The sequence below is a fragment of the Mastomys coucha genome, unplaced genomic scaffold, assembly GCF_008632895.1.
Source record: "Mastomys coucha isolate ucsf_1 unplaced genomic scaffold, UCSF_Mcou_1 pScaffold14, whole genome shotgun sequence".
In the NCBI taxonomy this organism is placed as follows: Eukaryota; Metazoa; Chordata; class Mammalia; order Rodentia; family Muridae; genus Mastomys; species Mastomys coucha.
In genome coordinates, this window is record NW_022196896.1 from 116,677,310 (window position 1) to 116,704,282 (window position 26,973).

At 48.2% G+C, this 26,973-nt stretch overlaps 1 protein-coding gene across 24 annotated transcripts in view; it reads left to right on the plus strand.

Annotated features, from left to right (window-relative positions):
• Window positions 1-26,973, plus strand: part of Lrrfip1 (LRR binding FLII interacting protein 1) — a 132,747-nt gene that overhangs the window by 61,797 nt on the left and 43,977 nt on the right. For 12 of the 24 annotated variants that reach the window (XM_031368398.1, XM_031368399.1, XM_031368401.1 and 9 more), the window contains exon 2: window positions 10,608-10,694. In XM_031368398.1, the coding sequence (XP_031224258.1) occupies window positions 10,608-10,694 (87 nt within the window). Of the gene's footprint in view, window positions 1-10,607; window positions 10,695-13,847; window positions 13,866-17,758; window positions 17,807-19,251; window positions 19,297-19,888; window positions 19,940-21,576; window positions 21,601-22,983; window positions 23,023-25,903; window positions 25,964-26,973 lie in introns of those variants that run through there. The other 12 variants (XM_031368393.1, XM_031368395.1, XM_031368396.1 and 9 more) reach the window with 2 other exon arrangements.

A 26,973-nucleotide genomic window follows, 5' to 3' on the forward strand; every position in this document is an offset into this window, starting at 1 on the left:
TATTGCAATAGTAGTTATATAGTTAAATGGATTCACTGCTATCTCCCAGATTAAACCCAACCTTAGTGTGACTACACCCAAGAAGTAATTCAGAATTGCCAGGCGATTGCTGACCACTGCAATAGTCACTTGCCCCAGGGGCAAATTCCAGAACAGCTAATAAAGGCAGAGACAACGCAAAAACAATTAAGCAGGCCTCGCTGGTATGCTTGGTGGGACAGGTCGGTTTATTTCCCTTAAATCTAAAGTATGGCCACTTTATAATAAAGAAGTGACTCAACTGGGCTGTGGTGTCACATGCTTTTGCTCCCAGTACTCAGGAGGCAGAAGCAGGTAGATCTCTGTGAGTTCAAGGTCAGCCTGGTCCACAGAGTTGAGTTCTAGAACAATCAAGGCTCTATGGGGAAACCCCGTGTGAGAAAAGCCATAAACGAAGTAATTCACCTAAAGTCATGGGACGAGAGTTTACTTTTAATGGAGCCTTATTGTCTAACGGAAAATTTTTTTCAAAGTTGCAGTTCTTTTTATTGTTTTTAAGGGTATTTTCAAAGCATTTTTACTTTTTAATGATGTTTATATGTGTGTGTGTTGGGGGGGAGGGGCGGGTATATGCATTGTGCATGCGAATGCAGGATGCCAGAAGATGTTAGGTCTCCTGGAGCTGTAGTTACACCCTCCTCACCCTCACAGCCTAATGTGGGGACTGGATCCAAACTCTAGTCCTCTATGACTTTTTGACCAGGCGGTGGTGGATCATACCTTTAATCCCAGCACTTGGGAGGCAGAAGCAGATAGATCTGAGTTTGAGGCTAGCCTGGTCTACAGATCGAGTTCTAGGACAGCCAGGGCTACACAGAGAATCCCTGTCTTGGGGGAGGGGGTGACCTGTGTGTGTGTGTGTGTGTGTGTGTGTGTGTGTGTGTGTGTGTGTATGTGTGTGTGTGTAAAATTTTTATTATTCCATTGGAGGGGAATGGCTATGTGTGCCACAGCATATGTACAGAGGCCAGAGGCCATCTTTGTAAACTTAGTCTCTCCTTTCACCTTCACGTGGGTCCAGGGATTGACCTCAGACCACCAGGCTTTCATGCCAAGCACCTTTACCCACAGAGCCATCTTGGTGATCCACCATTTTTATTTTATTTTATTTATTTTATTTTATTTTACTTTTTAGGACACAGGTTTGTACTATGTGGGCCTGACGTTCATCATAGTTGTGACCCTCCTGTCTCACTTCCTGAGTGCTGGGATTGTATTGCGGATAAATTAGGCCATCCTATTAGGCCCACAACATCAGTTCTGATCCGTGTGCGTGTGGCAAGGCAGTGTGTGTGTGTGTGTGTGTGTGTGTGTGTGTGTGTGTGAGAGAGAGAGAGAGAGAGAGAGAGAGAGAGAGAGAGAGAGAGAGAGAGAAAGAAATTACCCTTCACAGGAATGCACAGGTGTATCTAGCTTTAGAAATTACTGAGAATTTTCCTAGAGGGAGAAGGTGGAGGTGTAGTGCACCTTCCCGTTGTGTAACCTCCCCAGGACCAGTGTGTGTCTCTTGTACTGCTGAACTTGGAGTGAACTGCCTTCGTGTCTCTCCCTCTGTCAGTAGCTGCCATGGAAGACACTTCATAAGTCATAAAAGTAGCTAAATTTACCAGGCCCCCTGCTGAGTCAGCCCTGGTGAGATGTCAGCCTTTACTACATAGGAGTAGACAGTTACCTGTCTCCGATTTACAGATGGGGACTGAGAAAGTCAGGAGGGCTGATGAGTCCCCTCCGACAGGTGGTGGGGCATTCAGACCCCTGGTCAGCTGACTCGAAACTAGTGCTGACTGTGGCACCACTGTATACAGCATGCTTCAGGCTAGCCTGGCAGGGAGCAAACATGTCACCAGTTGCTGTCACCACTGACATCAGCTTCTCTCAGTAACTGTGGGGTTTCGTCACTCGGGTACCCCCACGCCTTGTGCTTGTTTGTTTTTTTTTTTTTATTTTATTAATTTTTTTTTACTTATTCACTTTACATCCCCACTTACTGCCCGCCCCAGTCACCCCTCCCACATACAACCCTTCCCCTCCACCTCCCCTTCTTCTCTGTGTGGGTGACCCCCACACACACACCCCTTTTTTGACACAAGGTCTCCTATGTGGCTGACAAGATTTCCTGGTCCTCCCACTCCTGGCTCCGAAGTGTTGGGATTACGGGCATGTGGTACCACACCCAGCTTATTACCCTTTTCTGTGTCTGGTAATTTTCACCAGAGAGGATGTTGACTGGACTCTCTTTTTCTAACTAAGACAGAGAATGGTGGGAATGGAAGATTGGTAGGAGCCTCAGTTTTGCTATATTTTTAAGTTCTGCTGACATTAGATGTTGCTTGTGAATCTGTTTTATGGGATTGAACATCGGGGCCCCTGGTCATGCTGAGGTACACTCCAAGTCTCTTGTCAGTCACGCATCAGCATCTCTGTGACTTAAGCCTTTATCTGGTAGATCCGAGAGGCACCTCTCCTCCTCTAACCCACACTGACAAGTTCATTGAATTAGAACGAGGCTTCTTCCATAGCTGTTGCCAGGAATGTTGGTCAAATACAAGAATGGTTGTGTTGTGAGAATTCTCTGCCTGAGGAGATGTGAACAATGTCTTCCCCCTCCTCCCAAGGTCCCATCGATAAATCAAAGTGCCATTTTACTGAAGTTCAACCTTGCGAACCAAAGAATTTATTTAGCTTACATATAGAAATCATGGATGAGGGAATATGGCTGACTGGAAAGCAGCTGCCCTGGAAGGACCTTACTCAGCATGAATGATGGCTTCTCTGAAGCCACACAGATGAGAGTCCCTTTAGATTAACCTTCTCTAGCCTATATATTCCCTATGTATTCTAGCACCTCCTGAGACCCCCACAGCCATGAGCAATTAGGGACAGAATTGCATCCGCCTGGCTGGGAGGACTGGTGATCTCCAAGGACTCTCCACTCCCTCCCCATTAAGGAATGTCAACACTCGGACAGATCCTGCTGGCATGCACAGCTTACTTGAAGACAGCAGCTGTTTTAGCTTGGTGGACAGTAGTGTGCTACAAGTTGTTACAAGCTGTTCCATGTCTGGGGTCTGCAGTTTTCAGGCTTATTCTTAGAAAGAACAGTGTCAACAGTTGGTGAAACCTTTGGAGTGGGTTTCAGGAAACAGTCTAGAATGGGGCAGACAGAGGTGAGGGTGTAGAGCCTAGATGTGGGTCCTGGAAGGGACCCCTAAATTAAGAAGAAGTGGCCCTCTTTGGTTGAGCCTTAGTCATGGCTTTGCTGTCACCACTGTGGTATGTATTATCTTCAGCCCCCTTGGTGCCAGACATGACCTAGGATGTCATGTTCGTTAGGTGAGCATCCTGGTCCTCAAGAAACCCATTTCTTGCGGGGCGGTGGTGGCGCATGCCTTTAATCCCAGCACTTGGGAGGCAGAGGGAGGCAGATTTCTGAGTTCGAGGCCAGCCTGGTCTACAGAGTGAGTTCCAGGACAGCCAGGGCTATACAGAGAAACCCTGTCTCAAAAAACAAAACAAAACAAGAAACCCATTTCTTTTAGAAATGATGTCGCCTGGTTCTTACTTCTGAAGTAGAGAACATGTTTGCAACTGAATGACGAAGCTTTGTTCCAGAGCTGTGGTAGAACTCACACTCCAAGCCAGGACTGCCGACACCCTCTCTATCTCTACCCAGGAACTCGGCTCCCATAAGAATACGCAACCCAACCTTGGGCACCTCTGGGGCTGCCTACTGGGTCCCTCAAGCACCGAGCAGTGTAATACCTCCTTGGAGCCTGTGGGCCTAGCTAAGAGCTAGAGTAACTGATTTTTCATTAAAGGATAATTTTAGAGCCTATAATTCACTTTAGTGACCTTTGATAGTGTTTTTAAAGACATTCTACAGAGGAAGTTGAACTTCAGCCCTTAGCTCTATGCCCTGTGTCCCTTCCAGTGCACTGAGGAACCCGCTGGGACTCCACTGATCTTATGGCCTGAGCTCCAAGCCCCATGAGGGCAGTGTACTAGTATAGCTGAGTGCCATCAGAAAGCTGTGCTCAGAGACACAGCAAAACGCTTTATAGCTCAAGCGCAAGGACCTGAGTTTGGAGTCTCTCCCTGGGGCTTGCAGGCCAGCCACTCTGGTCAAGCTGGTGAGCTCCAGGCTCAGTGAGAGACCCTATATCAGACAAAGTTACAGCCATAAAGAGCAAGCTCCCTTGCACCTGGGAACCCCATGAGAGAGGTAGATCTTGGGAAGATGAACAATTCTTTAAAGAATGGGATGAGACTCCTATGCCAGCCGAGGGACATGGGCAGTCATTAACATGGAAGAGCCAGCCTTGGCCACTGTTGCAGAGGTACCCAGCTAATGCCTGCCCTTTCCTGTGCCACCCCAAGCACTCAGTTGGCTGCACTCAACGGCAGACTGTTTTTAGAGTCTGCTGAATATAAGCTGTGGGGGTTTCCTTAGAAACAAAAGTCAGTAGCTGCTGCTGCTTCCTGTAACCAAGGCAACTCAGGAAAGGGATTCTGTCACTGTGCAACCTCCACCCGGTCTGGAAACCACCATGGGTTTGTCAGCCATGCTCATGTGGGTGTGGGTGGGCGCACTCCAGGGTTTCCAAGCTCCCATGGAAGGCTTTTGCTCCTTCTCTCATGGATGGAGCATGCCAGGACGGAGGCTCCTGCCTGATTCTAAACCAAGCCAGTGATTTGGGGGTGGAGGTGGGGGTACCACTTTAGGCTTCAGCTCCATGATATTGCTGTTGCACTCACACAAGGGACCTTCCACAGCATCCCTAGAAGTTTTCTGAAATGGCTGTAGATTACAGTTAATGTCATGATGCTGTATGCCCAGATGAAAATGGCTGTCAGTTCTCCTCAACTCTAAATCCTGGAGGGTTCGATGAATGTGTCCTTAGCATAGACACTTCCTCCCAGTGGTGGCATCTTTACATTTAAGTAGACACACGGGACATCATTTCTGTGGGAGACAGACCAAGGAGATGCTGGTGTCCCTGGGGCCCCTCATCTATCTGCGACCCAGAGGTCTCTCTATCAAGCCCACCTGGAGTTCTTGAGAGAGGAGAATGTTGCATCCCACCACCAGATACACTGCAGGTCTGAGCTGCCTGTGGGCTACATGCAGGGAGTCTGCCTGTGGACGGAGGGGTGGGAGCTGGTTTTGCAGGCCAGAAGGCTCCCTCAGTCTGGTGGAGGAAGTGACCTGAGACCAAAACTGTCTCAATCCCCTTTCTTAAGAACTTCCTCAGAGCTGTGACACTTGTATGTAAATCTTTCCAGCTCTGTAGACTCTGGGACCCCTGGTGTCGGTCAGTACCATGTCCAGAGGGGCAGAAGGCCTGGCATGCATAGTTTTCTTTTTAGACATGAGTCTCAAGAAAGTCCTAGAGGCTCAGGACTGGCACAAACTGAGCCTGGATGCTAGAGGACTCCCTGGGGGTGAGGGGTGGACCTCCTGCAGACCTACCTTAGCTGAGCACACTACATGAATCATGTGTCTAGTCTTCCATGGCCAGAGGAGCCCCAGTCAGGAGCCTCAGGAATACTATGTGGGCCAGTGAGATTCCTCACTGACACCCACAGTGCATACTTTACTGATCATCAAGACATTCCACTGACCTCTCAAACAGTTCTCTGAAGCCTCTGCCAGCCTGTCCCTGGGGCTGTCACATATCCAGCTATATAGCCCACAAAAGGCATTTCAGTGGAAATGATTTCCTGCGGCTAGCCAGTGAATGGGGCATTTGGCCACAGGGACCCTGCAGCAAGCCGTACGACTGGCGGTAGGGGCGGTAGGTAGAAGACCTGAGGCCTTGGGTCAGACTTATGCTTCTCTAGGGCTCTCTTTGCCATCCTTCTTACCCGGGTGCATGTGTCCTTGGATGTGTGTGTCTCATCCGTGATGGGTGTGTCCCTGGATTGTGTGTGTCACCGGGGTGGATGTGTTCTTGGATTGTCTGTCTCACCCAGGTAGGCGTGCCCTTGGATTTGAAACTGGTTTATGGCCTGTCAAGAGGAGTCTGGAGTCAGATCAACTTTGTGGAATTGTTTAGGCAGCTTTGGTGATCTATGGGACCTTTCTGGCTGTCCCCACCCTCGGGAGTGCCTCAGTTTAAAAGCCCAGCCTATAAAAGCTGTTTATAGGATCCCAGGCCTGGGCCCACTGCTGCTAGGGGCGTGCCAGCCACAGGCCCATAGAAGGGGAGAGGAAACTCACATTCTGAACCAGTAGCTTCGGGAGTTCCCAAGAAGCTAGCTAGCCTGTGGCTTGTCACAGGAGCCTGGACCTGTCACCTCCTACCTCTGCCCTGCCCATGAACCAAGATGAAGAGCCACGATGGGCTTGCTTCTACCTGGACAGTTTCTAGAGCAACCAACAGAACCAGGCGCACTTTCCAGCAGCCAGTGCACATGGCTTTGGGCTTTGGGTCCTTCCTTGACAACACCCCCTCCTTCCTTTCCTACCTTCCTACAGCCTGAGAAGGAAGGGTCTAATATCCCAAGGCATACGTGTACTCCCACGTGGCAAGGTTCCTCTTGCCATTGGGAAAGCATCAGCATGCCTGAGACTTTGCAGCCCCGGTGGTCTGGACCTCTGGAGGAGAGGCAGCTGGTCCCTACCAGTGCTCCTCAGGAAACTGTCCCTAGTCCCCCTACAGGCTACCAGCAGCAAGTGGAAGGTTGTGCCTTGGAGAGTTTTAAACCTGTCTGTGACCTCATGCTATGGTTTTGTATTCTGGCAAAGCACCTGTCCAGAAAAGCTCTGTGCCACACCCCTGAAGCACCTACCCAAGGCAGCCGACGACCACCCCGAGAACCACCTGGACAATGAGCACACTGAGGATAGCCCAGGGCTTTGCACTGTACACAGGGGATGACCCTGGAGGCCAGGTGCCACACCGTGGACCTTGGCTGCTTTGTACTTCGGTTCATTTCACAACCGGGTCACATCCAGCCTTCCCTGGGGACTCAGTAGGGACCATATTCATGACTGTCATCCTCCTGCTCCTGTCTGTGTGTTGCCATTGTTGGCAGTGTGTCTGAATAGGAGGAAGCGTGCCGCTGAAGCACTGGCTGATTCTATTTGGCTTCAAAGCTCGTGAGCTGCACTGTGTGTAGGTAGGGTTTGTGTCATGAAGACATGCCCAGTCACATGTAGAGGGTTTGGATCCGTATCCATGTTTGGCTCCTCTGTCTGCTGGTGTTTGGTTGGGCAGGTTCCAGGAAACAAGATGACTGCCTTCATTTCCTGTACTGTGTAAGGCTCTGTCTCCCCACAAGTCATTGAGCACTTTAAGAGATGTGGGTGCCGAAAGTGGAGGAGTTTACAAGGACCCGAAGATGTATTGAATTACAGACTAATCTTCTAAATCCCGATATCAGGAGTAGCTGGCACATAACAGGCTTTATTCACATGGCTCCTTTGCCAGCCCATGCCTATATTCCTCAAGGCAGGGCTGGTGGCTTTACAGTTTCTAATACCACCACCCCTCAAAGGACAGGGTGCATGTTGGCCAAAGTGTACTACAATGAGAATTGTGTCCTGGTGGGGAGGGGAGGTCATTTGGCGTGTGCATCCCATTTAGAGACTTTGGCCCAGTGCCAAGAATGAATCCCGATGGGATGAGGAGCTGACTGAGCAGGCGTCCTGGCATGGTATGTGTATGAGGTATACCCAGCATCCCCAGCTCAGAGGAGGCCAACAGGAGCAAATGTCATCTCAGAAGCGAGGGCATCTGTTGGTTTGTAATGAATACCCAGAGAGTCCAAACTTTGAATAGTGTTCATCTGACTTCCTAGCTCTGAGGTGAGGAATGTAGGCCTCACCTTGCTCTGCTCTGGGTCTCTAACGGGCTATCATTACCCAGCTAACCAAGCTGGGTCCTTTCGGACCTCAGGATCCTCTTCTGAGCTCATCTGTGCTTCCAGGCCCTTCGTTTTCTTGGAGGTTATAGGATAGTGGCCCCTGTTCCTGCTGGCTGTCACCTGGGGACTGTTCACAGCCCTTGGAACCCCTCACAAGCCTCTCTTTTATATGGCATCCAGATTCCTCAAGACCAGCGAAAGGCTTGCGCTGGCCTTCTCTTAGAGGCCTCATCTAAGTTCGTTTTGCTCAACTCAAGGTCAGCGGATGAAAACCTTAAATCTGTACTGTTCTCTCTGCCATGTAATGTTATGATAGGGACAGGAGTGACCTCCTCTTCATGCTCACAACTCCGCCCACACACACTCAAGGGAACTCCTAAACAGGTGCCTACATAGAGAGCCTCTGTACCAGTCAGCAGCATAGTCCTGGTGACCCTCCTACAACTTGTAGGCCTTTCTAGAACTCTAACAACTAGATTCTCTCTCCCTCTGTCCCCTCTTACCCTTCTGGTCTTTTCCACAAACACTTCCCTGTGTTACTCCTTGTCCAAGCTGATGGACTAAACACTGTGGTCAAAACTCTTCCCTAGTCTCTGCCTCCCCCCCCCCCCCCCCCCAGACAGGGTTTCTCTGTGTAGCCCTGGTTGTCCTGGAACTCACTCTGTAGACCAGGCTGGCCTCAAACTCAGAAATCCACCTGCCTCTGCCTCTCAAGTGTGGGGATTAAAGGCGTGTGCCACCACTGCCCGGCAGAATCTTTAAAATGATACTAAGTGCCAGGCCGAGTTCTGATGTAGCCGTGACGAGGCAGCACCCCATGGCTGTGCTCCAGCTCCAGCCCAGCCCCAGCCTCAGCTTACGATTGTTGATTGCCCTTTGATTTGAAAGATGTGGGCTTGGACTGATAAGGAGCCACACAAACAAAGTCTGCTGTGAAGTCAATTCCTCGGAAGTTAGAAAGAAATCCCTTGTGACTCAGCTTAGATTAGGATGGAAAGAGATCAGGGATGGGCATGATTGTGAACTCCGGAAATCCCAGCATGCCAGGGGGTGGGAGGACTGAGGCAGGAGGATGGTGAATTTCAGGTTGGCCTGGGCTATGGAGAGACCTTATCTTTTAAAAGAATCAACGATGAAAATATAAAAAATAGAGAAGGAAGGACCAGTTTGTCTTCTGATGTGTATATATTGTAAGTGTGTAGGTGTGTATGCATGTATATGTCTGTACATATATACATACATGCATGCATACATACATACATACATACATACGGTCAGGAAGGCAGGGTGCAGGTCAGCTCTCAGTACCTATCTCCTCTGAGAATGTGCCTCTGAGAAAGTCAGACATGCTTAGGCCCTTGCTTCTTACTGGCCAGCCCCACTAGCCAGTTGAGGACTACCCAGAGAGTGCTGTTTATAATGACCCAGGGAGGGTGAGACATTGCAAAACTCCAGAGTTGTGAGTTGAAGAATTACTGACTGCGTATCAAGGAAGCTTACCTGACAAGAAGGAGTGCCTTGATACCAGAGAAAACGTGAATTCTGGAACATTCTACCTTGTACTCCTCTCAGTCCTGGGTTGCATGAGATAAGACCATTCACATGATCTATAGACATGCAAAGGGGTCAAAATGCCATCTATGACCCCTTAGTTGGCCTAGTCAGATGTGTTCTGATGTGGGGGGGAGGCTCTACCATCCAGAGCCCTCCACTGTGTCCTTGGGAGAACCCGAGCTTCTTACACTGCAGGGGAGAGAGAAGTCATATAGACCATCAGGGTGGGCCAAGAGGGATTGGGCAGGAGTCTCACAGAGTAGATCTGTCTGTCTGTCTGTGAAGCTGAGGTCCTGCAGGAGCCCCTGACTCTGACACCGGACAGTGCTAAGGAGTGTGTCATACAACATAAAAGAAGGGCTTAGGACAGCGTCCACCTGGTGTTTAGTTAGGGCTCAGGGGTCGCCCTCCTGTCCCCAGGATGACAGGGATGATACCAAACTCTGCTGAGCTGTGTTTCTCCTAGACATATGTGTCTATGATGTAGCTTTATTTCTAAGCAGGGCGCAGTAAGATAGTAGCAACAATGTTGCAGACTGTGGCCGTCTTAGCACATGATTTTCCTTTCCTTTTTGCAGCTAGGAACTTTCACCTCTTTATTAAAGGGAAGTAAGTGCTTCTACCCTCCTCTTTGGCATATGGAAACTGTCAGAATCACCAGTCCCTGTGCTTGGGGGCCATCGCTAAGACAAACGGGGGCAGGCAACCTCAATACAGGTGCTGGCTGTTGCTGGCGCGGAGCTAACTGTAACTAACAGGCAGGTAGTACATAAGATGTGGAAACTCTGGAGAAAGGGAGCCAACGTTTGGGCAAGGCAGAACAAAATGGTGCCGGATTTGATCACGTGGCTTAGCATCGCACGTGTTTAAAAGCATAGGAATTATTTATTTCTGAGATTTCCAGTGGAAGGTTTCTGGACTTTGGCGGACCCCACCCTGCTATTTAAAACCAGATAAAGGCGGAGCTCCCGGGCTCACAGCCGCTCCTCTTCCTACTCCTGACAACCCTGCCTCACCAGTGCATTTGGGAATCACATGGTGTGCTTGTTAAGCCCTAAACAAGATTTTCTCTCCACCGTGTCATTAACTATGTACCAGGAAGTTGCCTGGTCTGTTCTCTAATAAGGTTTCTGGGTCTGTTTCAGGCGGAGGCCAGGCTTGCAGCGAAGCGTGCAGCCCGCGCCGAGGCTCGAGAGATCCGGATGAAGGAGCTGGAACGGCAGCAGAAAGAGGTAATGGGGGCTGAGCGTTCCGAGGTTGGCTCTTTCTCTGTCAGGACTGTGAAGACGGGCTACCTGCTCCTGTTGAGCACCTGCTCTCGTCCTTGTCACCTTAGTGTTGCTCCTGCTTGGCATGTGTGTGCTCCTTGTAGTTCTTGTTCCAGGTTGGCCCCAAGAGTGCACGTAGCTCTGATGCTGGGCATGGCTGCCCAATGGGTGGCCTACCGGAGCCTGAGAGATGCTCGCAGCCTGCGAGCTTGCCCTTTAGTTGTAGTGCCTAGGACAACTTTCTAGCTGAGAAGAACTGGAGAGGACTGAGTTTGGGCTTCTAACAGCGGGGAGTGGGGTCTGGATTCTCTCAGAACCTGAAAAGAGAAAAATGATTTCCTTTTAATTTAATTTGGCCAACTTCTTTCCTTTAATAAGAAAAAAGTTGCTTTGAGGCTTATGTAGTATCTATCAGTGGTTAGCGTAAACCCTGGAATAAGTAGGCAAAGGAACAAATAAATGTTAGGGTTCTGGCTTCCTCACAGCCTTTCCTCTAACTGGTAAATGATCCCTCTGAGGGAGTATTTGCTCCAGCCACATGCTGCGGGGCTCAGCCATGAAGAAGATTTGAAACCAGCTGCCGGAGGGGTCCTTCGTGCACATGTTCTGGTTCTACTAATGCAGCCCAGCTGATGTCCATCATTTGTGCACCTTCAGATGGAAGCTTGGGGTTCCTGGTTTTCTTCAGTCCCGAAGGTTCCTCCACCAGATCCACAAGTCTCAAACCTGTCACGTGTACTGTTTAGGGGTGACTGAGCCACAGCTTGTGATATTCACTGTCCTCGGCCTGGGGACTTTGCCACCCCGGGAGGAAATATACCAACAGAAGAAGGGATGGAGCCAGACTTGACTTGGGGAAGGAAACTTTGAGGTAGTGCATGGGTGGCCGTACAATGTTGGGAGCTGCAACTGTACCCTAAAAAGGGGGCACCAGAGCCCCATTGTGGGGGAAGGTGGTCAGGGCAGTCACCACAGTGAGGAGTCCTCTTCCCTATGCGGTGGTGATCACAGGATGACCTTTAAGTAGGCTTGGCAAGCATCTCCTTTATGCTAAGCTGTGAGTAGAAAAGTAAACCAGTATTGGAAAATGACTCCTCCTTTTTTTCTTTCCGGTTACGAATACAAATGAAAAATTTTCAGAAGTGTAATGCGTTTTATAGTCATTGTGATTTTTACATTTAGAAGTTGGTACTTTTGGGTGGTTTTTTGTTTGATGAGACAAGGTCTCTCTGTGTAGCCTTGGCTGTCCTGGGACTCCCTCTGTAGATTAGGCTGGCCTCAAAGTCATAGAGATCTGCCTGCTCCTGCCTCCCAAGTACCGGGATTAAAGGTGTGTGTTGCCACCCTAGCAATCTGCCACAATTACCAGGGTGTTCTGCTAGTTCTGGGGAAGAGAACTATAGGGAGGAGAGTTCTCTATATAGTTCTGCTATAGGGAGGAGAGAGAACAACCCAACCAACACCGCAGCCCCTCACTGCCTAGCCTCTCAGTCCTGGCTATTATTAGCAACATCAGGCCTGACTGGAGCTCATACCATCTGATAGCCCAGGGCACTGGCATTTTAAGTTGTTGATTAAGGAGAAATGAATATGCTTTGGAGAAGTGGAGCTTAGCCACCGGGGTTGGTATTTTGTTATAACACTGTGAAACGTGATCCTTGCTTTCTCCGGACATGCTGCTGCTGAATGGGGATGGCCTTCATAGAGGAAGGTGGTCGGAGCCCGGGCAGCCTGGAGGAGCTGAGGAGGCCTCAAGCCCGTGCCAAAGTTGGGGTCCCCCAAGAGAGCTTGCAGAACATGGCAGAGAGCAAATATGGGAAAGGCAGAAGTACTAGAGTGCAGGTCTGCCACCAGGTCTTAGGACAAGGAGCTGTATCCAGATTCAGGGTACTCCAGGGTACTCCCTGGTAATGGCGGTTAGCTACACAGATGGCAGGAGCCAATTCTGCATCATCCTCGAGCTGTGCTTCAGGACTGCTTGAGTATGGGCTTTACCAGATGAGAATAGCATGTAGGCATTCTTTGGGAAATCGTAGGGATCCTTGGACTGATAGAAAGATGTGTGTCTTTTTGTTTGTTTGTTTTTTGTTTTTTTCGAGACAAGGTTTCTCTGTGTAGCCTTGGTTGTCCTGGAACTCACTCTGTAGACCAGGCTGTCCTCAAACTCAGAAATCAGCCTACCTCTGCCTCCCTCTGCCTCCCAAGTGCTGGGATTAAAGGTGTGCACCACCACCGCCCGGCTGAAAGATGTGAGTCTTAATGCCACTGCCGGGACAGTCATTTTGGTTGGAGGTGCTGCGTTTATTATATTATAGTGAATGTTGACTATATTTACCTGTACTTTCCCATATAAATCAAATGACAGATTTCTAGTCCTGGGCCCTTGACAAGGTCCGACATAGGACTCACGGTTTGTCAAATGAATGCAAGTATCCCTGTCTTAGTGGAGACTGAAATTAAAAGACAGTTCCAAAGCGAAGCACCGTGTTGGGGAGAGGGAGCCCGTCTTTTCTTTCGGCACAGCCTCAAGGCTGCAGTGTTTCAGCGGAATGTTCTTTCCTGTAAATCTGCGTGGACCAGGCCGATACAGCCTTTCTATCAATCCTTTCTGAATCTGACCACTCAATTTCCCACTTAAAATTTGACACTTTCTGGTTAAATAGTAGTGTGAAAGGCAGTTTTCTTTTTAAAGGTAACTTCATGTTTATTCTTTGATGATTTTGTACATGTTTATATGATGTATTTTGATCAGAACCCTCTGCCATTCCCCTTTGTGGTTCCCCTCCCACTCCCTCCGAAGCTGCCTTCCCTCTGGGTCCCCATCTCCTTTAAAGTCTGAAAAGATGTCTTTAATTCTATTCCCTGCTGTGGCAATAGACTGTGCATCTGTGTATGGTAACTGTGGGGTCTGCAGACGCTGTCAGGGAGCGAGCGACCGTCAGCCATCATTTAAGACAACACCAAGCAAGTGAAGACGTGGACCTTAATGCATTTTCTCTTTATATTTAATCTGTAATCTTTGCTTTTCTGTAGTACAGCGTTTGTTCATATGTTCCTGCAATTTTAACCGAATTTTCTGTTTCTCCTCCTGCCTGTCTCTTTCGTCCTTTCCTATAGATCTATCAAGTCCAAAAGGTAGGCCCTGCCCTTCACTCCTAGTGCGCATGTGCTGCTTTTTCCTTGCCGAGGCCCTGCCACCTGCTGCAAAACAGTGCTGTCCACTGAGCACCCCGCTTGCCGTGCCCACCTCCACCCCCATGCCCACCTCCACCCCCGTGCCCACCTCCACCCCCGTGCCCCTGTCAGACACACCAGTCTCTCCCAACATGAGGTAGCAGCCATGCATGAAACACATCCCTCCATCCGTTTGCCTCAGGGATTTGGAAGGTTGTCTCCAACGGAGAAAAAAGTTCTAACACATACCACATTTTTAGAACTGGAAGAAGCCTTTTTAAATTGTATATTAAAAAGATAAAAGATGTAAGGTGACTGTAAGATACAATGTAAATTGCCACACATTAAGACATTGTTGGGTTAAGGGTAGGAGCACAGTTCTGTAATCCTAGCACTCAGGAGGGAGAGGCAGGGGGTCACTGAAAGGCTGTGCTGGGATTCTGTGGTTATTTGGAGACAGCCTGGTCTACATATATAGTGAGTCTCTGTCTCAAAAAAATGAGGAGAGAGGGAGAGAGAGCGAGAGGGAGGTAGAGAGAGAGAGAGAGAGAGAGAGAGAGGCAGAGAAGAGAGGGAGAGAGGGAGAGAGAGGGAGAGAGGGAAAGAGAGAGGATAGATGATGAGTGGAAGGGATGGATGGATGGACAAACGGATAGAGAAATTAGTTATTAGGCCAGGTATGGTGGCCCCAGCACTTAGGAGGCTAAGATGGATAAAATTTCAGGGCAGAAAAGAATAAAAATCTAGAAGTAAGAAGAGAATGAAAGATTATAGATTACTGAAGGTAGATTTAAAAGTCTTAATAAAAATTTGAAAACCACAAAGCTTTAGAAACGAAATCCCGCTGCCCTCCCCACTCAGCACTAGAACATCATAGGCTAACACTCTCTAATGTCCTCTCAATTCCATGACAGCCGCAGAGGCGAGGACAGTGAGCAGGACAGGCTGAGCATTGGCTCTTCACAGGCCTGCAGCTCAGCCAGGGTGGCCCCCCGAGAGTGGTCACAGGCTTGCTGAGCCTTTCCTATGTGTGAGTCTTTCCTGTGGGAGAGCCTGTGTTCTTTCCTGCACTTGTTCAGTTTCTGCCTAGAATGGCTGCTGTTATCTTTTAAGGCAGAAAGTCAGAGTCAGAACCCAGTCTCTCAGAGTTGAGAGTATACAGGCCTCTTAAGCATCTCACCGGTAAGCCTCAGAGCCTGCGACAGACAATCCTGAGCTCAGTTTGATGACCCTCAGCCCATCCAATCCTGCCACAAGTGGGAAATCTCCTCTTCTGAATCAGCGCAAAGGTCCAACGGATAGCCAGCTGAGTCTGTAGACACACTGTCGTCCTAGCATCTCATATGGGAATGGATACTGAAGCCAGAGTCCCATCTTCTAGAATGGCAGGAGGACTCTGACAGGTTCCAGGAAGGCTGGAAAGCCCCCTGATGGCAGTGAGACTGCAGGACATTGCTGTCCCAAACCCGGCAAAGGGCCTGGATCTGGTCATTTCCCCTCTTGTCCTCCCCTTTCCTGTTCAGCTGACGAGACTGAGATGTGCCGGGAGAATGGTCAGATGTAAGCTCAGATGCAGGGCTCAACTAGAAGAGCTCTGGAAGCCCACCACGGTTTGTATAAATGTATCTAAGGGAAAGGAAGGATGATGAAGGAGCCAGGAGCCAGGCAGGGTTCTCTGCTAGTCCTATGGCCACTGGGCAGGTAGTTTCTCTGGATTCAAGGTTGTTTCTCTAGGCCGAGCACCTCGTACCTCAGTCTGGCTCCCCTGTGTCTTAACCAAGAGATTAAGATCAAACAGAAATGAAAGCACCATATGGTACACGTGAATTAGATCTGGATGTCAGAGGTGAGTGTGGAGCTAACATTGGCTGACTGCACAAGAGGCTTTTTTAGCACAAGGGATCCACTGGAATTGTAATTAAAATGTGACATGGACACCTTGAGAAGTGTTTGCTTTTATTTATATGAGCACACTGAAGCTGTCTTCAGACACACCAGAAGAAGGAACTGGATCCCATTACAGATGGTTGTGAGCCACCATGCGGTTGCTGGGAATTGAACTCAGGACCTCTGGAAGAGCAGTCAGTGCTCTTAACCGCTGAGCCATCTCTCCAGGCCTGAGCGTTTGCTTTATTTCCTTCACAAATGTGTATTCTAAAGAAATTGGTGTCAATGCAAAAGACAGCTCTCACTCAGAGGGGAGTAAGAGAGAGTTTATTCTGAGCCAGAAATGAATGACCACAGCCAGGGGGCACAGATTCAGGTTGCTACAAATACCTCAACTTTTTATAGTTACAAAACCAAAAGTAAGTCACAAATCAAGGGATTTTCCCATATACGTTGGTAGGAAAACCATGTAGGTAGGTGGGTTAGAGCAGAGAAGAGAGATCTCAGGGTAGGTTTTAGGTGCTAGTTGGTAACATTCTTAGGTTTTTTTTGTTAGTCAGAGGTTAGATCTACTAAGTTAATAACATTCCAAAGACTTTGACTGTTAAGGACCAGATGCCAAGGTGGTGATAAGAGACTTCGGTGGGAACTAAAGGCAGGAGAGATCATTTTGGCTTTTGACCTTCACGATCACAGCTCTCTAATGGGTTCAGCCTGCAGAACCTTCTACACAAGTGGTTCTCAACCCTCCTAACGCTGCGACCCTTTAATACAGTTCTTCACGTTGTGGTGACCCCCAAACCATACAGTTATTTCACCGTTACTTCATAACTGTAATTTTGCTACTGTTAGGAATTGTAATGTAAGTCTCTGATATGTGACCCCCAGGTTAAGAACCCCAAGGTTCTCCAGACACGGCTCTTTCGCAGAACTTAGCGGGGTAGACTGCTTGGTGTGGCTCTCTTGCACTAGCTTAACACGCTTGGCTATTTCAAGGCTGTGTGTGGCATTCTTCCTCTCTCTGCTTTTCTACTTACCATCATCTCTCCGAGGAAGGAGCAGGGACCACGTGTCTAAAATCTCGCCCTCCTTCAAGGTGAAAGGAAACCCAATAGAACCACGGCATGCTCAAGTGATTAGAAAGCCATTTCAAAATGTCCCTGTACCTCTGGCACCCAGATTTATATTTCTGATTATAAGCTTAAAGTGTGTAAAAATGCAAAACCTACTGATTTGTTGTCAGTTCCTTGATTTTCTTCCTAGAAATAGAGGAGAAAATAAGGGGAAGGATCAAGCAGGTTGTTAAGCCCTAGTTCTTACCCAACCTGGGCACACCCTAGCAATGGAAGCAGCCATTCTGGCTTACTTGAGTCTAACTGGGACCACCATGGCTTAGAGTAGGTAGGTACAACCTAGAGCCGTTGGCTACAGTCTCTTCCCACCCAAAGGCCTGCTCTATAGGTCCTAGACATCTGCCAACAGTTTTGGATTCTCCAGCCTGCATTGGGCACAGGTATCGGACAGCAGGACCCTGCAGCTAGAAGCCAGCTCAGCACAGCGCTTCCCCCTCCCTCCCTCCCTCCTTCTGGGGCCCCCTTCCTGGGGCAGCAGCACGGAATGGCTCTCAGCTTGGGCTTCAAGTAGACAGTGTTTGTTCCTCCTGCGAACGGCTTTGCAGAGGGGCCTACAGTGGTTCTGCACAAGGTTGTCTTTCCTTGGAAGGCCACCCTTGTCTGATGAGTGCTTTGCCCTGGGCTCCAGAGGCCTGCAAGGTTAGGAACGGCTAAGGCAGGCCTCATTGCAGGCTGCTGCGTCGCCGCTGCTCGGGACATGGCTTCTGTGCAGACCACTGAGCCTGGCATGCTGCCCCCCTGAGTGAGTGTGTGTAGGAGAGCATGGTGGAACAATTTCGTAAGCCTTCAACTGTTTTCATTTCTTGCCTAACTTTCTTTCCCTTCTGTCTCTAGAAATATTATGGGCTGGATACAAAATGGGGCGACATCGAGCAGTGGATGGTAGGCCTTGAATATCATTTTAAGACTTAAATGGTTTATAATTTAATCCTGACTGCAGTTTAATTATGCCAGGAGATTCCTATTGCGCTGTAATTTGATACTCAGAGGTCTTCCTCAGGGCATTCTGCATCTGGTGTGGTGTTAGAAATGGCCAGGCCAGGCCAGGCCAGGCATGTGACCTGTCCCTCTGCAGATGGGGATGCTGATGTCTGCAGGCTAGGGTTGCGTTGGGGTTCCATTGTCACCGCTCCCCCAGTTCTCTACATCAGAAGATTCCCCAGGGCTGGGCATGTGCCCGTGTCCAAGAACTTCCCAGAGAACCTCATAGTACCATCAGAACATCTCGATGTTCTAGTGAGAACCAGAAGAGACCCTAGACCGTTTGCTTCCCCCATGCACAGCCAGCTGCCCTATCACCCCCAGCCCACACTCATATACTCTTCCCGTTGCCTCCTCCTGTCTCGTCTGTGTCCTTGAAAACCCCCACTCTCCTTCCCCCTTTCCGACTGTTTTCTTTAAGAACCTGTCAGGCCAGGGCTCCATCAGCCCCAGGGAGCCTATCTTACCCTCAGGCCTCTCAGGAGAGGTGCCCATGTGGCCGAGCTCTGGGCAAGGCACCCTCTGGGGCTTTCCAGTGATCCCCAGAGCAAGGCCTTTTATTAAGCCACCCACCTCTTTCTATCCTGGCTGCTGTCCTGGACTTTGACGCATGCTTTTGGCATTGGAGACCTGGAGATGTCTTCATTAAGACTTCTCACTATTGAACAGCCTGAGGGAGAGTCAAGGCCATCTCTACCATCTTAGATGCTACGTGTGATATAAATATCTATTGAAAGGCTCATCATGTTCAGCCCGAGTCAACTGATGGCAGTATTTTACATCCCAGAGATGTGTGACACGTGTCTTCTCATCGAATCTCAAGGACAGTTTAAAAGGTGGCCACTTTGACAGAACAGCAGCTAATTAGCTATGAGCGACTCGGGACCTCCCACTTCCATTCCAGAGATAAACACGCAAAAACCTGTTTGCTCCAGAGTCCATAAAGCAAGCAGGGTGACATCCACATTGAGGTTCTCTGGGGAAATTGTTTCCCCTAAAGGAGCGTCAGTCCTGAGGGGAAGAGAGCTGATCTAAAGCCAGATTACTGAGTTTGGGGGGGGGGGGGAATTAGAAAGCAGGGCTTCATTTCTGCCCCAGCCAGCGCTTGCTCATTGCTTTTAAAGCCACCAACTATGCCAGTTATTCAAGTTCTGAAGGACCTCCCCAGAGGAGCTCTTTCCCACAGTCCTTTAGTTAGAGCTTTTAAACAAAAGCAAAGCAGCAAAAACTGATTTGCTATTGAGATCAGAAACGCCAGATTCTGGGGCCGTGGGACCTTCTGGGGTTTCTAAGCTCCCTGCCTTGCTATCACTAACCTCTCTCTGCCATTCCGTTTGCTTCGGTAGGAAGACAGCGAGCGCTACTCTCGTAGATTCCGGAGAAACACCTCGGTCAGTACCACACTCTGCTCCGTACCACACTCCGTCACTGCAGGGCATAAGTGCACGGAGCCTTATTTGTGTAACTAGTAGCTGAAATAGATAGAGTGCATGAGAGAGCCTTGCCATTGTTGATATACAACTGCTATCTTTACCTGAATAAAGACCATAACTCAGTCTTCAGCATTTTGGGCTAAGCTGAGTGAAGAAAGTGTGTTTGGGATTTAAAAAAATAATGAAAAACCGGATATTGAACCAAGGCCTCATGCAAGTTTAAGTGTTCTACTAGTAAACTTTATCTCCTGCCCTGTATTATTATTACTATATTATTCATGGCATTGTAAATGGCTTTTCTTGTTGTTAAATACCCACAGATACTTTTTAAATAATCATTGAGGCTTATTAATAACCCTCCTTAAAAGTTACCTGTGGCATCCTGTGTTTCCATAAACAGCCCTAGGCAAACTGAGGCATGCCAAGGGCCTGGTGTCACATCCTGTGAGATCTCAGAGGGTGGCTGGCCCACTCACTGCTCTCGAGTTGGGTCAGCAAGGTTTCTTTACAGTCCTGTTCATGGTTGTGTTCTCATCCTGTCTTTTACTAGGCTTCTGACGAAGACGAGCGCTTGTCCGTGGGTAGTCGAGGCAGCCTAAGGGTCAGTAACGGGTGTGACTGCTTCTGCATGGCACACTGTGTGGGCGAGATCCCCATCCCTGCTTTCTGTCCTCGGATCACAGTTCCTGTGCTCAGCCGGTCCCCACTTAACTGATGAAATGCTTATTGTTGTATACGTATGTATACATATACAATGTATACATGTAACAATGTATATAAGCTAGCCCGGGGCAGGGTGGGCTGGCCTGAGGAGAATAGGGAGTGTTACTTTATTGCTATCCTTCCCTAGAGAGTGGTGGGCATTGGTTTATGTGTTTAATAGTTTTCCCACAACATGAAACTATGAAACTTTGGTTAATGATTGTCTCAGAGTCAGTATGATGGACAGGAACATGAAAGCACGCTGCCTGCCCACCCACCCACAAGCTCTCCAGGAACGCTAACCCTGGTTAAACCATCCATAAGTTGGCCGGGCTTGGGAAATAGTTCAGTTGGTCAATGAGGACCTGACCCCCAGAACTCCTGTGAAGAAGGCTATGTGTGGTGGTGGGTGCTTGTAATTCCAGCTCAGAGGACAGTATGGGAAGCTCACTGGCTATCTAGCTTAGCCTTCTTAGTAAGTTCCAGGCCAATGAGAGAAGAGACACTGTCAAAAAAAAAAAAAAAAAAAAAAAAAAATAGAGGGCATTTCTAGAAATGACACCTAAGGTTGTCCACTAGCCTCCACATGCACATACGTGTGTGAGAAAGCACGCACAGAAGTAGCCATGTGTCACTTATGTTTCTGCAGTTGCTGGAGGCTCCCCCAGAGCCTTCTGGCTATGGAGTCTTTCAAGCTGTAATGAAGGCTCTTTAAAGCCTCACATGTACTAGGCAGAGTTCTACTACTGAGCTACAGCCCCAGCCCTGAATGCGTTTCACTGGCAACTTCATGGCTAGTAAACACAGCCTTTGTAGCCACATTAGAAGAAAGTGTGTGCTCTGGGAAACGAAGCAGAACGGTTGTGTTTTAGCTTAGTAAGCATGTCCTTTCGATTAGCTGCAGGGTGGACCTGGGATCTCCCGGCTGTCATAACTAGGTCTCCAAGCAGCTGCTCCGCTCTGCTAAGAGACTTGATTGAGCTGAGCGATAGTTTATTATCACCGTGACAGTTAGGACACACAATATTACCCCTTGAATAAGCATGCACCAGGTGTGTGCTTAACTTGGCATGCAGCAATAAAGCCCCGAGGTGGCACACCAGCCTTGTGACTTAGCCACTGTCACTGGCCCTGTCTTCTTAGCACTAAGAGCAGACCCTGTGTGGCTCTGCTGGACAGTGACATGTGAAACAAGGGAGGTGACATCTTGCTGCTGGGAAGTTCCTGCTGCGTGTCTTTCCTGATACACATGATGCAGCTGCGACTTCCTCCCTGGCCCTCTCTCAGATACGGTCTGCTTTTAAGGAAGCAAAGGTTTACGTAAGCGAAATATAAGTAACAAGCTCAGCTTGCAACATCTGTGGCCAGGCCCAGCCGGTGGGAGGTGTCAAAGGTCTGGCCCTTGAAACCAAGGGGAGGAAGGACAGTTGGGGACCAGGGGAGGGACTTCGAAGGGCAGAACAGAGAGCTGACCCTTGCGTGTAGCCTCCTGGTGGTGACTTTGCAAGAGAGCCTTTTCCACAAACAGCAAGCGGGAAGCCTGGTGAACGGATGTCTGAGGTAGAACAGGCGAACAGGTGGGAGATAGAAGCAGGACCCAAGTCTCGGGGACAGTGTGTCACCTTCAGACCTGTGGTCCTCTAGGGTTCCCCAGGGAGGAATTTCACCTTTTTAAGATTCCTGAGGGATGGGGTAGGGATGTGTCCTAACTTCAAAGAGTTTGCTGAAGTTGGCTGAAGTCTGGCAAGAGCAGGGGTGTTCATTTCCCTTCCATGTTAACCTCTAGTCCCCATCCTGGACATCTTTGTCAGATGCCAGGGTATCTGTCCCAAGGTCTGAAGTTTCCCACAGGAGTCCACGAGCTGACGATGAGCCTGGGAGAAAGTCACTGAACGTCACTGTCAGCCTCCGTTGGCTACACGACTCTCCCATGGTATACTTAGCGGGGAAAGGCCTGTGCCACCAAGCCTTGCCACCGAGCCTGACAACCTGAGTTCAGGCCCTGGGACCCACATGGTGGAAAGTGAGAGCTGACTTTTGAAAGCTCTCTTCTGAGTTTCACTTATACCATGGCACATGCTGATCATCTCCAAAATTAGAAACAGGGTTTTTTTGTTTTGTTTTGTTTTAAAAAAAAAACTAGACTCAAAAAAAATTTTTTTTCAGAATTTGAGAACTGGGGGTCTTGGAAATAAAAATCAAACTTGCTGTTCTCATTTATTGTAGAACGAAGTCTACAGCATTTAGAGACCTGCTTGAGGTCACAATTCTTAGTGATAGTGCCAGCTCCTGAAAAGCTCCCCTCAGAGCCTTTCACACCTGCCAGGTGTCCAAAATTCTTTTCCCTGCTGGCTGGTACAGCTAAGGAAGGCAGCCGGCAACCCTGCTTTGTAGACCTATATCCCTCTGTGTCTATGGAGGCCAGACTATGCCGCTTAATATATTTTAATATTCTGTAGCCTTTACTCTGCAATCCCTAACATGGTTTCTTTCAACTGCCTGACACCTTCTCTTTGGCGCTGGCAATGATGATAAACCCTAACAGCCAGGAGGGTGGTTACTATGCGTAGTCCCCTGAGGAAATCAAGATGGACGATTATTGTAAGGTTTTAATTATCTTTATTTAAAATCTGAGACATCTCCACACTTTTCCATAGTTTAATTAGAACGTATCTATATCACGAAGGAAGGAAGTCTCAGATGGTTCTGTGTTTTGTGAACTATACAGCTGTTGCATAAAAGCAATTTAATGTTCCTGGACCTTATGGTAACTGCCCTTCTGATAATGTACTTCTTTTAAGTAAGACATCAGAAGTCATGGGAAATGTGTTTGTGTTAAGATTTTCAAGGTTGCCTGGTTTTTGCCTCTACGTGTGACTTCTCTCTGATTCACTTCTGCTACTCCCGTTTCTGTTTTCCCCTTCCACTCTTTTTTTCCAACAGGCGCAGCCCGAGCTGGAGTATGGGAGTCCCTACGCCTGGGTGAGGTGGTCAGATAATCTTGCTGTGTGACTCTAACTGTGTGCAGTGGCAGGTCATAACCATGGTGTTTTTTACTAACTTCCTGGATGCTTTTCCAAAAAGCCAAGTCCACCTGCCGGTCTTCACCCAGGACACTATGGGTCAGGAGAGCCTGGCTCACTCTAGAATGAGCCATCACCCTCCCAGAGCCTCCTGGCCTGTGGATGGGGCTCTAAAATCGGGACTGTATGTGGTACCTGGCTCCCACTCACTAGCAGGTGCTGAATGGTGGCTGTTGGTCACCTACCATGGGTTCCTCCAAAGAACCCGCCAGACCAAGAACTCCCAGGGCTTCTCTGTGTCCTTTTAAAGGACTTAAGTGTGAAGAAATCACTTTACTTCATAAATCTCATTCTTTCCTAATCTGTATCTATTCAAATTAAGAGGACCAGCTGGTACTTTTGCTGGGAAAATTACCTTTGAGAAAGATTCCAGTTCCAGCAACAAAAATAAAGCCCTTTGTACTAAACCCAATGAACTTTGCAAGCCTGTAGCCTCTTCTCCGAGACGACACAGAGACGATTTTACCCTGAAGCCCCTGGGCTTCATTTATTTCCCACTTCAAAATTATTTGGAAAATTTGCTTTTATGTTTATGGCCATCATTAATAAATAGTGTCCTGTGTCTGCTGAGTGTGCTTGATCCTCCAAGGTTCACAGAGAGCTGGATAGAAAAACTGGGCGTGGGCATTCCCACCCCCATCTCACACACTGAGCCACTCCAACAGTCCTAGCCTGGAGAGGCAAGCTAGGAAGAAGCACAAGATAGGGCCCATGATTGAGGATGTGCCCACAGTGTCTGTCCCTTACCATGGAACACTGTGACGCAAGCAGTGTTTGGACCTGTAAAGAATCCAAATGCATTGGAACTTGTTTCTAGACCTCATCTTTTGTATTTTCAACTGAAAGTCCATTTTGAGGGCTGATCCCTGGGCTTCGCGTGAAGGCATTTGGGACTTCACAGTGTCTTCTCTTTCTAAAATTAACTTGAATGTCTCAAGGGTCCCACTAGCTTCAACTCACGAGTTTCAACGAACCTTTCTTGTTTCGTTTCCCATTTTAAAGACCTCTGAATGTGCTCCATGACTTACAGAGAGAAACAGACAGCATACATTGTCCAAAAGGCTGCATAGCAGCTCCAAGGGTTTAACATTAAACACATTTCAGAAATCGTTTTTGGAAGGTTTGTTTGTTTTTACATGCTCCTGTTTCACTTAGAAACTTTAAATTGGTGTAGTTTTGTTTTTGTATTTGGTGTATTCTTTTTTTGTTTTTTTTGTTTGTTTTTTTTGTTTGTTTGTTTTTTGGTTTTTTTTTTGTTTTTTTTTTTTTTTTTTTTTTTTTTTTTTGTTTTGTTTTTGTTTTTGTTTTCTGAATTGTTGCAAAAGCAGTTTATAATGAAGGCTCCATGACGGTGGAGTTAGAGTCCGTCTGTCATTTACTTATCCTGCATTAGTACTGGACTCTGGCTACACTGGCATGAGGCTCACAGTACTTTCCACAAGCCATGCCCTCCTGCCTGCTGGTGTGCCCATCAGGTAGTCACATGTGCCTTCAGAGGCTACCGAGGTATGCCGAGACTCACGGACACTCACGTGCCCTTCATCGTGGTCCTGGAGTTTATTCATCTTTGTGAATATTGTCATAGCTATGAAAGTGCTGGTGGATTGAAGAACTTGCCTAAGGGCACAGGGCAGACAGACCTTATATTTGCAGTTTCGGACTCAGGTCTGAGACAGATGAATCCCCTTCCATCTTTTCCAGATGTGAGGCCACTCTTCCTTTTCCCACGTTTGAAGCTGTTTTGATCTCTGGTGGTTTTTACCTTGAGTCCACAGCTATTTCCTCAAACATGGTTCCTAATGGCATAAGATAGACAGACCATTCCCTATAGAGCGCTTCCAGATGGCCTTGCCTTGGCTCAAAACAGCACTTCCCAACTTTCCTAATGCTGTGACCTTTAATCCAGTTCCTCATGCTGCGGTTGATTCCCCCCCCCAACCATAACATCATTTTCACTGCTACTTTATAGCTGTAATTTTGCTACTGTTAGGAGCCACTGTAAATATCTGATGTATCACCCCTGCGAAAGGCTCACATATTTGATACCCCCAGGGGTCGGGACCCACAGGTTGAGAACCACCGACATAGGTTAGAGGGTTAAGGAAGGGAAGGCAAACTCTTACTACACACAGCCTTTTGGATAGTTTGGTTGGGTTTGGTTTCTTCCTGGAGAACACGTGATGATTAAGTATATCTTCATTCTCATCTGGAATGACAAAGCAGGAAGAGTGGATGACTGAAAGCTGACTCCCTGAAGTTTGGTAGTCCTTTCTCCAGAGACTTTGTAGATTACACGGGCATGAATTACACAGACACAAATCTTAGGAACCCAGCTTCATTCAGGCTACACTGTCCGGTCCTTATCCAGAATCTAACTGAGTCAGGCAGGTCACTATCCTCTGACCCGGTTTTCAGCCTTCTTGAAATCTAGAGTTTCCACGGCACTAAGATTGGACACAAGAAAACTGCCCAGAGAAGCAGCTTACATCAAGCTGTGGGTCTCACTCCACAGGAGGGGATGACACAGGCGCCATGCTTGCTGGGCGTTTTCTGGGTTGCAGTGGGATAGGAGGTATGCTGGTAGCTGTGTGTGTGTGTGTGTGTGTGTTCGTGCACAGGTCTGGGAGGGGGGCTTTCTGCTACCCTGAAGCTACCCCCATTCACTTGCTCAGTTCCTCTGCAGAGAAGGCTCAGTGGATTCCTGGATGTGTGCTGCTCTCTGGTTTGGACCTGCGCTGTTCTTTACACTGATGTGACCTCTTCTTTCTTTGTTGAAACAGACTAACGGTTATGATGGAGACTATTGCGGATCCCAGTCCCTAAGTAGAAGATCTGGCAGGGTTAGTACAGTGAGCCTGCATGGCACGTGCTCCGAGGGGTTGCTGCTTCTGTGTGTCTAAAATACATGGTTAAATTTAGTTCCTTTGCTCTTTTTGTGTTGCCCTGGCTCTTTTTACCTCCACTAGAGCATTCTAACATTCTCAAATGTTAGTATTCAAGCATTCTTAGCATGATTCGAATTCTAGACGTTAACGGTAAAATGCTGATAAGCGTTCCTAAAAATACCCAGGACGCAGAATCGGCTCGTCCACTGTTGGCCTCCCTTGAGTGTCTGTTGGAGATTTGGCTCTCACGTGGATGGAAGACCAGCGTTTTCAGTTTCCCAAATTTCAGGCTTGAGAGTCTAATGTTTCTCTTAAACGCGTGCATGAGAGCCTGTACTTTTGTGATGAGGAGAAGGAAGGGAAGGGGTCAAATTCTGATGTTTTTGAGGGCTCACAGGGGGGAGGGGAAGGGGGAGGGCAGAAATCCGGAGGGATGCCCAGTGCACTGGGGAAGGCCTGGGATCCATCAAGGATTGTTGGGCCTTTCTGAAGGTTAAATTGGGCACATTTTAATTAAGCCTCGTGATCCAAACAGATTAATCTTCATTAAATGACCTAATAATATCTTCCTGTTCTTAATGTCATTTTTCCCCTTCTGGAAATAAGTTTCTTGTGTAAAATTTAATTTATTTTAATTATATTAAGATAGCATTTAGTCACTTCCATTCCATCTCTAGGCTTCAGATTACACACACACACACACACACACACACACACACACACACACACACACACACACACACAAACCCAACAGTTTCAGCTTTCCCAAACAGGCTGAACAGGTTGCTTGAGCCTTCTGGAAACCTGTTTAGGATTGCCTGTGCTTTTTATATGTCCCCTTCTAAGCTGCTCTAGTTCTGGACTTCAGAGACCTCCTAGGCCAAGCCTTCTGTCCTGTCCCCCTTCACACTGACACCTGAGCCTTTAAAGTACCCCTCGGGGACAGAAGCCTGCCGTTAACTGCC